Source organism: Ceratosolen solmsi, unplaced genomic scaffold (genome assembly GCF_000503995.2).
Source record: "Ceratosolen solmsi marchali unplaced genomic scaffold, CerSol_1.0 scaffold49, whole genome shotgun sequence".
NCBI classification, from domain to species: Eukaryota; Metazoa; Arthropoda; class Insecta; order Hymenoptera; family Agaonidae; genus Ceratosolen; species Ceratosolen solmsi.
In genome coordinates, this window is record NW_011948450.1 from 663,465 (window position 1) to 676,052 (window position 12,588).

Consider the following 12,588-nt stretch of genomic DNA (forward strand, 5'->3'; position numbering starts at 1 on the left):
TTTCCCTTTCTTAAGGATAAATCTGAGGATGAAGAAAGTAAAGAGAGAAAAGAGAATATGTTGTAGAAGCTCTTAAAAGAAGCCGACAAGAAACGACTCATGTACAGTAGCCAACGAAAACATTCCAGATTATACTCAATTATTCGAGCGTGCTATACTAAACCATTACGAGCTATAATGCATCTGAGATCAATGGACTTACTTTATTCGTTTCTATTCTTTATTCTGTCTTTCGTGTTTTGCAGGATAGGTATCGAATCTTTTTCACTTAAAGCAACAAAGAAAGAAATAGTCCAGGTTATCAATTGAACATTAAGTCGCATCAGTAGAACAATCGTCATAAAGTAGTGTGATATATAATTGTGTAGCCGATTTAATTTTTTTCATATTTTTTAATTTCATTTTGTAACATCGCTAATAATTAAATTTGAATATTTCCATTTCAGATTCATTCAAAGTAAAATGCAATTCTTCATTTAATTGACATTTTATTCGACTTCCAAGTACGTTATTAAAAATGTTATATTTATAAAGATAGGTGATACTAAGTATTTTTTATAATAAGCTTTGGTCAAAGTAATTGATAATTGAGTAAGATTTAAAATTTAAAAATTAATAATAGGAAAAAAAAGATGATTGAAAACAACATCTGTTAAATAACAGACATGTAAATTATTTAAATCAATGTATTTGTGTTATCTTAATAAATATAAGAGTATTTTAAAAACTATTTAGATTAAATAATGCAATTTGAAAAATAATATTATAATATAATGTATATATACATTACAACTTAAGTAATTTCCGTCCTATAAAGCATTGTGCATCAAACCATTATTGGGTCAATTTGGTCTTTCAAAAAAAAAATTGCTTAAAGCTCTTTTACAATTTTACCGTATATTTTTTATCTGTTTAAAATGAAATATTTTAAATTTTTAAATTTCTATACAATCATTCATGAAAATAATGAATTTTTAATAATCATATTATTTATAATATATTTAGTTTTAATTGAAATAAAACAAATGTAATATGAGAAAACTTATTATGATACATAGAACCTGAATATTTTAAATGATATATAATACTAAATGCATTTATTTAAAACTGCTAAATTACTGTGTACAAAATATTATAAATACAATTAATGAAATATCTTTGAAGATACACACAGCGTAGAGTAAACGATAATACAATTCCATATTTTTTATTAACAATTTCTTATTTGTTAAGTGTATATGCATATTGTCTTTTGATATTTAATCTACTTTTAATAATGCAAAAACATCAGTTATATAATAATATAGTTACGTATTATTTTAAATTGTTAAAATAATCTTAATATACATTATACTGTTTGATTAAAAGAATGACGTTACAAAAAAATAAAGAAGATAGAAGAATTGATACATAAGAAAGATATAAAGTATAAAGAAAATATATGATTGAGAAATCAATAAAAAATATTAGATTAAGCAAAACCGTTTAATACAATAATGTAAAATTAATTTCAATCATTATAATAGACTGTTGAACATAATTGTTATTAAAAAATACTATATTTTTATACTTAAAAAAAATAAAATGCCTTCAAAAAAACTTTTTTTTATATAGAAATAATTTTTTTTTTAGACTTTCACAATTAATCATACTTAAGTGATAAACTGGAAATTAATTAATTATTTGTTTTAGATAAATAGTAGAATTAAAATGTTATGTATAAGATACTTGAGGAAAAAATTAAAAAAGGAATTGAATACAGAAAAAAAAATAACAAACGAGAAACCTACTGACTATTATAATAAAATGTTATTGTTCAACATAATGAATAAAAAAGAAAGTGCGATTACGCGGTTAAACTTTAGGGCAATACACTGCACGAGTATTTTTTACAGGAAGTGAACACTATAAGTATATGTTCAGAACCTCAAAAATATACTATAAAAAGTACGCATTCCGCATGAATTTCATTACGTAAATACTGTTCATGGGCTGTTTATAAAAAGGCTATGATTAGTACGTGAGTCTTATCTGTCGAAGTAAGTGCCAGTACCTTGAAAGTGTTTCGTAATTTTATTCCTTGTTCAACTTAATTATAATAACTACATACAAGATTTTGAAAAGATCGACGTTCATAGGCCGTCACCTTCTCAAGTATTTCCAATATCCTGCAGAATATCTCATTTAATTTCTACTTGAATTTCTTTCGCCTTATTTTCATTGTCAGTTTCCTCACTGTCATTCCATAAGTTTCTATTTATTTTCTCGTATGTTATCGATTTATAGCAAATATTAACAGTAACGTTTTACCAATGTATACTAATTATGATTTGAAAATTATTAGAAAACGATGTGCTACTGTTTTTCTAGAAGCTATGTATTTCGTTTTTAATTAATATTTTAATTTGTTATTTTAATTAATAATTTCATATTAATATTAAAAATTTGCTATAGTGCTCTTTCCAGTTATAATTTAAAAAACAATTTTTTAACTATTTAAATTTTACATCTATAATGTGAGAATGATAATATTAAATTTATATATATAATAAACATCAAATTCTAATAAAAAAGAACATTCTTTAACATGAAATTTTCGTAAGGAAAAATGCTTATAATTCTGATTTTTGTTCTTGTTTATATAACTGGCATATTGCACCAATCAATGTATTTTATTCTAAATTAAAATAAATATTTCTTAAACAAATATATTTATTAAATAGTTTACTTAATATAATAAATAAATATACCCATTATTTGTGTTCATAGAACATTCGATATTCTGCATATTTTTACTATTTTTATAAACTTAAATTTTTTATTATACTTATTTACCTGTATTAAAAAATAGAAGAGAAAAATATATAATAAAATTTAATCTTAAATTTAAAGTATTAACAATAGATTTAGATTTAAACCATTTGAAATTTGTCAGAATTACGAAAAAATATGTCAATTTTAATAAAATTATGGATAAATATAAATATATCTTCTTTTAGTAATATAAATATTCTAAAGAAAAATTGACATAAATTACATTGTAAATTATTATTTATTTCAATTCAACAGAAATTATTTTCATTATAGAAAATAAAATTTGTAATAAAACATTTTTCTTTCCTATCATAATTTAAAGAATATAATAGTAATCAGCAAATTAAAAACTAATTCAAATATGAAAGAAGGTAAATTTTAATTTTTCGTAATAGAAATTCAACTTCGAATAGATTTTCTATAACATTTTCGATTTATAAAAAGGCTGTCATTAATACTTGAGTCTTATCTATCGAAGTAAGGGCCAGTATCTTCAAATTATTTCGTAAATTATATTAAAATATGAATTAGCATATTCATAACATTGAGGTTTTGTATAATAAATTATTCTTTAAATAATATTAGAATATAATTATTAATTAAATATTTAAATATTATAAAAATATTATCAATTCCATATAATGAATAATTACATATAATTGTTGAATTACTTCTAAAATTCTTAGTTAGTTAATACTACATTTTCTTAAATGCTGCTTGTTATTTTATTATAAAAATTTATTGACTAATACAAAAAACTATCAATTTTTGAATATTATATATTTACCTTAAAATAATTCTATTAATGTAATCCATTTAAAATTTCTTTTATGATGGACCATATAACAAAGTTTTTACTAAAAATGTTGATATAAGAAATAAGTTAAATAAAATTTGATATAGTATTTTTATTTTAGAATAGATATAATCATAATAATAATTTTCATAATGAACATATTTAATTTTACTTAATTTTATTAAATTACTAATTTAATATAAATTTTTATAAATAAAAAGTATTTTAAATTATTTAACTGAATAAACAATATAATTATTCAATATTTATAAAGTAAATAGATAAAATTAGAAAATCGTATTTAGTAAATTAATACCATCGAGAAAGGTACGCAATAATCTAAAATTAATTAAAAATAATAAATTAAATAAAATCTTTAATTTATTAAGTACATTTTTTTTTAATCCAATATTCGTACGAGCATTTATATATAACTCTTTAGTTTTTTTCATAGGATTTTTTAAAAATGATTTGCGATGTATTATTTATTTAAAAAACAATCAGTATCTTTATATTAAAGAGACATCTTTATATCAAAGAAAGATTAATTAATATTACCTTTAATATGTAGAATATTATGTATGAATTTATTATAATTAATATGATCTACCAAGAATTTTGAAGTATTCATTATACCTTTTTTGCTAGATTATTATAAAATGATTTATTGAAAATAATTTAATTCAGAAAAATGAAGAGGAGTAAGAGGGACTAAATAAGCAAATATAAGGGGATGACGAAATTAACGAGGAATGTTTTATATTGCATCTACCGACAACCTTAAACTTGGACAACCATGAACACTGGAAAACCGTCTATCCATTTAGTAATAAAAGGAAACTTCTACTAGCGCCACTCTTGAGACAAAAGTAGAATCACTAACTGCATGGCTGTGATGGTACATTGAAGCTGTTTCTTAAAGTTTAAGAAAGTGAGGTGTGTAATTCAAATATATGTGTACATAATATATTATATAATTTTATACAATTGTATTTCCTTATATTTTTTAATTTTCGTAGGGAAAATGTTATATATTTAACTATTGATATTATGTTAAATACTAGTAAATATTATATATTTAACTATTAATATTATAAATAACTGTATGTATGTACTTTTATTACTGTTGATTTCCATAAAAAATTTCTATATTATTTATAATTTACAAAATCTATATTATTATCATGGTATATCAAACATTTATAGTTACTATTATCAACTTTCTATATTTTGATATATTTATTACTTTTCAGTTATATCTTGAATATTATCCTCATATAATTAGTTTAATCAACTAAGAATTCCTTGCACATTATAATTATAAATACAAAATGAAAAGAATTAAATATTATCATAGTCTTTACTTAGTAAAAACAAATATATTTTTCTATGGTTAATTTAACAATACATGTATAAATAAGTATTCAATAATTGAATAAATATATATACAACGTTTTTATATATTTTAACTGTGAATTTTCAGTTCAAATTATAAATTTTTTTATTTTCTTCATCTTACATCTATTTAAATTAATGCTAAACTCTATTATTTCTTTAGTTGGTAATAATAAACTAAATGTTGTTATATTCAAAAATTAAATATTTGAAAACGAAATTTTTTTCAATTAATATTATTTTAATATATTCAAAATTATTAACTAATCATGTACTTAAATATTTAAAAAGATCACAATCTATTTTCAATGGATTTGAATTAATAACTATTGTTATAAAATAATCTTTATAATATTAAAATAGTTGTATATAATAATCATACAGTAATAAAGATGCATTTATGATATATTAAAAACTGTTGTTAAAATTTATAAAAATCAATATTACAGTTAAATAATTGTAATCAAACTATTTTATGAAGGATTAAAAAATATACAAATTTTATAATTATATCTTGTATAAGAATTTACTAACTGAAAACTTATATTTGACATTTTTAATATCATAAATATAAAAAGAATAATTAGCTTCTATACTTTTATAAGATTACCTCAATTATTTCTTTTAATATGAATATTGAAATGTAAATTAAACAATAAAAAATTATAATATAATCAAATCATTAAAGTCCATACCTGATGTAAATATTTACACTGACTGCTATTTAAAAAAAAATATAAATAAAAGTAAAAAAATTAATATAGAAATTAAAACAAACTAAATTAATATTTAAATTATTACAACGCATTGTTTTTAATAGACTAAATAAAATAAATTCAATGAAAAAAAACCAATAAAGAATGAATGTTTTTACTTAACGTCAATGCAAAGTTAAATGATAAAATAAAACTCATATTCAAAGTTTAACACTGAAAATGTACAAATTTTGTATGATATTAAATTAATATTATTAGTAAAAATAATGTCATTCTTATTTTATATATTGTAATATTTTTTAAATTAATATATATATCTATATGATTTAATAGATAGTTTTCAAATAAGCTATTGATTTTAACATGTTGGTATTATAATAAGAGCCTCTCGGTTCCAAAGGTAATTATGCAAACTACAGAGGGACTAGAACTATACAACTCCTGAAATTGATGTTTAAAAAGTAACAGTAACAACTTCATTGTTGTAGCCTATTAGGTAGCAGTATTTACTTGTTCAATGATCAGATATAAATTAATTCAACAATTAATCGTGTATTAAGCTTAATTGGTTCTCTGTTAAGTGTCAATTGTAACGTAATCTCTTGTGAACTATCTCCAGGCATTCAGAGTTCCTTCTCTTCGGCATGCTTCTTATTACGTGAACTTGTAAGATTCTGCGATAAGTTACCTGAGATTTAGTAGATTCGATGCATCGCTGCGATAGCTGCACCCAAAATCTTGTTACCAGAATACTATTACTGACTCAACATATAATTTTATACTTTGTATACAAATGCCATATAAAGACATTATATTCTTATCTTTTATTTATATACCATTACTTCTCTATTATCATTCAACCATACTACCTAATTTATATTTAGTTTATTTTTTCTATGTAACTTTCTCTAAAATGAATTCTACATGCCATTAATATATATAATTGATTTTTACTATGTATTTAAGATTAAGTAGAAAATTTAAATGTTTGCACTAAGTAATACATATATTTATATATTGTTAAACATTATTAAAATTTCTACGCCTCAGAATTTTATTTATTCTTATATAATATAACAGAGGTGTATGTCTATGTAATAGGACAACTATATTCAAATTTATTTAAAAAATAATAATGTACTATCAATATAATAATAGCATTTTAATTAATTTGCTATTTTATAATTTATATTATTTATATTATTATAAAATATGTTATTAATATATAATTCTTCCTATTATATTTTTATATTATAAAAAAGTATAAATTGTATAAAATTTCAATATATTCTTTAAAATTTGGTTAATTATTTAAAATTCATATAATTAAATTACTTAAAAACTTTAGAAAATTGTTCATTTTATTTTTTTTTCTATAAGATCTATTAAATGAGTAAAATGAACTATTAATTATTAGAATATTCGAGAGTAATACATTATTATAATTGGTTGAATTGAAGTGTAAATCATCATAATTTATAATAAAAAATAATCATACTGTTTCATCATAAGTAGTTTATACTATCCAAAACAAAGATAATAAAAGTATGGAGTTGATACTTATAAAAGATCCTGTAGATTGAGAAGTTCCAAAAAAATGAAAAATAATTTCTCATAAAGGCTTGTACAAATAAGCGAAAGGTGCTTGAAACAAAGAATAACGACACATGCACATATGTAGTTAAAATTACCATGGTTACAAAATACATATATAAAGACAGAATTGACTGACAGAAAGATATAAAGAGAAATAGAGAGAGAGAGAGAATTTAAACCGTGTAGAAGAGACATTAACCCTGAAGTACAGGGAGAAAAGCCACCTGGCAGGTTTTTGTTGCAAGGAGATGTGATATTGTTTTTACATCGTTTGAGTTTACCCCCACTTCCGGTGGACACCAACGGACGCTCCAATCACAGATGAAGCTAAGCCACGCCTTACCACCCACGCGTACCTGGGACACGCCTACCTTCTAGAGATAGGTAAGTTGGAACCCGGACGATGGAGATGTTCATCGAATCACTACACGTATACTCAGCCAGTAAGGAGAAAGAAAACTTCACCTGTTCTTCTATTTTTATTTTTCAGTTTTTATCTCTGCCTTCTTCATGTTGCTCTTTTTTTATATAACATATTTTTTAGCATCTAATTTGTTATATATAGATAAATGCTTACGTATGTAAATGATTTCTAGAAGCCTCTTATTTTCTACTTTGTCTAATTTCTATTTTAATAAAGTATACAAAAAATTATTTACCATATGTTCAGAAATTTTTCATTATTTTATCGAATTTCTAAATTTTCTATGTAAAATCAAATGATAGAATTATCTTATTAATTTAATTTACCATTATTATTATGTATATATGCATTATGTATTTATTGTATTAATGATATATATAACAGCTTAATCAATAATACAACTATTTTAACTTAATAATCGAATTTGTAGCTATGATAAACAATAGTACTTGCTTATTTTATTAAATAAAAACTGTCGAATATTTACTTTACAATTATGTTTACTTTACTAATTTATGTATAATGTATGTATCTTTAATATTTATCTATTAAATATACACTTTAATATGTACAATACGAAATAAGTATATTGTAAGTGAAAGTTTTTATAATGACTAATAAATTTTTCTTTTTTTAAATATAAGAATGGAATTATTTTATAATTTAAATGAAATTCTGAAATTAAACATAAAGTAATTTTTATTTTTTGGGACATAACAAATCTGTTTTACTATATAGAATAGTAGCAAAATGTAATAATCCGTGATAATTTGTAAAATATATAATCATTATATAACTGTAAACTACATTTTTATATTTACATATCTGAATTAAGGAATATAATTTGCAGACGAACTAAATTAAATTAGAAATGATATAATTGTTTATCTTAGTGTTTATATGGAGTCAAACTTAGATCATGTAAAGTAAATACTCGTAGTTTATATAAAACAGACTATTCATCGGCGTTAATAAAATATTAAAAATTATTTTATTAATTAATCAAATTAAAATATTTGTTCGGATAGCAATTAAAAACATAATTAGATCTTATATTAATAACTTGTATAAAATTCATAAAGGTAATTAAATTATATTATCACTACATTTTCAAATATATTTAATATATATTGATTTAGTAATTTAAAAACTATTTAAAAATCGTTGTTATTGATCTTGGATATAGAATTTGGTGAATTGATTGATAAAAAATATAACATAATACAAAGAAAATTTATAATTTTTTCGTAAATATTTAAAACTCTCTTACGTGTCATATTTTTCCAAAACAGTATATGTTCTATCATTAATTAATTTCATCTGTTTATAATAAAGTTTAAATAAAAAAGATACATTATAATTATTTTATTAAAAAATATAATAAAGAATTATAATTTAAAAATATAATTAATTATTTAATAATTATAATTAATTTTGTTAATACAGATTTATAATCTGTATTGAATATTCAAATACTCTTCTAGAATGACGGATTTATAATAAGAAATAAATTAACTAGATTTTAAATTGATTTTTAATAATTTAATTTCAAAATTTTAAAAACTATACTATTATAATATATAAAAATTAATTTAATCGAATAAAACTTGTACATAAAAATATAAAATAAAATTTGGATTTTATAATTACGGAAAATTATATTATAATTTCAAATACTTTTTGTAAATTTACTAAAATTTTCTTTTATTTTAAGAAGAAAAAAGGCTGAACAATATTATTATTGCATTCTTATATTTTTATTTGAAAATAGATATTCGATATTTGTAAGTGTACTAATACTCAAATTATCTTAAAAAATATTAAAAAAACCTATTATTAAAAAAAAATTGAAGAATATAAATCTTTATAAGTATACGAACATTTTTGAAATATAGTAAAAAAATAATAATGAATATAAAATTTGGAAAATTCTAAAACCCAAAAATATATTGTCACATATATAGATGATAATGTATTACCATATAATTTATTACGTGATATTAGTCTGTAATTTTATTAAAATATTAGTATCCTATAAACTGAGAATAGGGTAGAAAGAAATAAATAATAGCTACGATATCAAACAATAATTTTATACCGCGCTTCTTTAAGAGCATAACAAAACAATCATTAAAATATAGAATATTCAAAATCTTAGACTAAGTTCGTATAATTAATTTAGTTATCTATAGAACAACTATATTATAATAATAGATATAATTTACAGATTGTCGTCTGTAGAGAGTTTATGTTTCTTTGGTTTTTTTTCTTGCCTCCTAACTGAAGGATAAACACATAAGTTATATATGTTATTTATATATTTCACATTTCTTCACAGATAACATATAGGGTAAACCAGCTGTGCCCAATCTGCTAATTTATAAACAAGCATTAATAACATTTAATACTTAATCAGCAATTTAAACCGGGTATTTATCAAGTAAAGGATGGAGATATAAGATGAACAAATTACAATATCACAATAGTTATTAAGTTTGCATAACCACTGCCAATAGATTTATTTACTAATAGGTTCTTTAAATTAGTTAATTTCAAATGGTGCCATTAAGTTCAATAGATATTTTTAATATTACTTAAATATTACTTAAATATTTAAAGAAAACTAATTTTACTGGCTTATCTTAACATAATTAGCACTACCTACCAATTTAATTACTATACTTACTATTATGAATAACTAATATATTTATATATATAATATATTTTGTACATATTTGGTATAATGATATGGAAAGAGAATTTGCATTACATTGGTAATAAAATTGATTTAAAGATTGCTAGAATATGAAGAGTATTCATTTATCGCATATTTATAAATGCAAGAAAAAATTTATTGAAACGTATAGATTACATCATATACAGATTATATGCAACATATGCTGATTCTCCTGGAAAATGCTGTACTGTTTAAAAGTGAAAAATAAAGTTTTAATATAAAACTGATAACTATTAAATGGATTATACCTTTAACAAAATCAATGTATGAAATATAAAGATATAATTTAAATAATTTAAAGATTAATCTACATGATTTAAAGATTAATTTAAATGATTTAAAAATTAATTTAAATGATTTAAATGATTTAATGATTTAATGATTTAATGATTTAATGATTTAAAGCTAACCTTTAAAATAATTTTAAAAGTCTAATAACATGAAGTAAATGATAGTATTTCTACTAAATTAGAAATCGGTATTAAAAATAAAGAATTTTCTATTAAATTATTAATAGTTTTGTTATATAATAAACTTTTGACTTTAGAAAATTAGAATTTTTCTAAAAATATGTATATAAGAATATCAATTACAATCTTTACACAATATTTAATTAAAATAATAAATGAAATGTTTTATTTATTCAACTAAACTAATTGAAGAACTTTATCTATAAAATGCATAGTTATTTAAAATCTTTAGTTAAAATAGTTTAAAGTACATAAGCTAAATTTTTTGCTAGTCAAAAGTTTTTGAATTGTTTAAATCACACAATCTCATTTTTAATGAGTTAGACATATCAATATTAAAATTAAGAAAATATTTATGTTATATACATATTATAATTAAATCATGTGTTTTGTAGTATAATAGAAAACCTGTTTATATTAATTTTTAGATACAAAAATTTAAAGTGGATATATGTAATAATATATATGACGATGAAAAATATTTATATAAAAATTAAATTATTTTAAGTTTATTATTATTATGATTAATATCGTTTCAATTAAAATATTTTTAGTACAATATTAAAACAATAAATCTGAAGCATGTAAAATCATAATTTCATTGTAAGGGAAAAACGCAATTTTAAAGTAATATATAAATGTAAAATATATAATGAACGATTTACGGCACGAATTATGTGTATACGTGTATAATTGTAAGAGAAGGAATCCATATGTATTTATATATATATATATATATATATATATATATATATTAAGAGCATCGTCGCTATGCTATAAAAATAAATTAAATATATATACTATTTAATAATTATTTAATAATCGGATCAATACCTTTATATTGAAATCATTTATTCTCTAATATATTCGTATACTCTGATATTTATATGATAATCCTACCTTGCTTTGCACATAATCGAGAGCCAGCATACAATCTGAATAGCCGGTTTCCGTTTTAATGGTAGTACCACCTTGTCCGGGAGCACTCGAGCAGAATCCAGAACCGACAACTCCTACAGGACCGCCAAGACCGGCGGCTGCAGCAGCAGCTACGCTCTCCCGGTACCAAGGGTACATACTGCGCAGAATTGGTGAAATTTTTGTTAAAATTTGTAGTCTTTCTATTTTAATTAACTCACTGTTTAACCAAAAACCTATCTCACTCACTCACTTTTTCTCTTTATCTATATTTTTGTGTATTTCGTATACATGCGTTATATATTACACTATTCAAGTGGTTACAACTAAGCGTTTTATGAACAATATGAAAGTTACAAATAATTAAATATATCTAACCGTTAGATTTTTAATAAACTATTTTATTTCCAAAGTTGTATTGAAATATACCAAGTAAAGAAAACTATATTTTTTTTTACTTTTTCTTTTACAATTAAACTTTCTATACTTCTTTCAATTTCTTATAATATGGTGCTTGCACTATACTATTAATTTTTTTATAAAGAACTGTAATCAATAAAAACGTTATCCGAATTTACTGGATATTTAACTTCAATATACGAATTATTAAAATGTTTTGTAATATTTATAAATGAAGTAGTATCGATGATAATGGCGTTACAAATACAGCGTTTGTGAGTTTATGGGTTTGTCGAGTGCACTATATATTTTAATTATGGTAT

General features: G+C 21.1%; 1 protein-coding gene across 1 annotated transcript in view; it reads right to left on the minus strand.

The window, feature by feature from the left end:
- Positions 1-12,275, minus strand: part of LOC105366532 (zinc finger protein rotund) — a 126,177-nt gene extending 113,902 nt beyond the window's left edge. Inside the window, exons 1-2 of the mRNA XM_011505012.1 lie at positions 12,121-12,275; positions 11,849-12,026 (exon numbers count right to left, since the gene is read on the minus strand). Of these exons, the coding sequence (XP_011503314.1) occupies positions 11,849-12,025 (177 nt within the window). The 5' untranslated portion in view covers position 12,026; positions 12,121-12,275. The remainder of the gene's footprint in view (positions 1-11,848; positions 12,027-12,120) is intronic.
- Between the last annotated feature and the right edge of the window lie 313 nt (positions 12,276-12,588).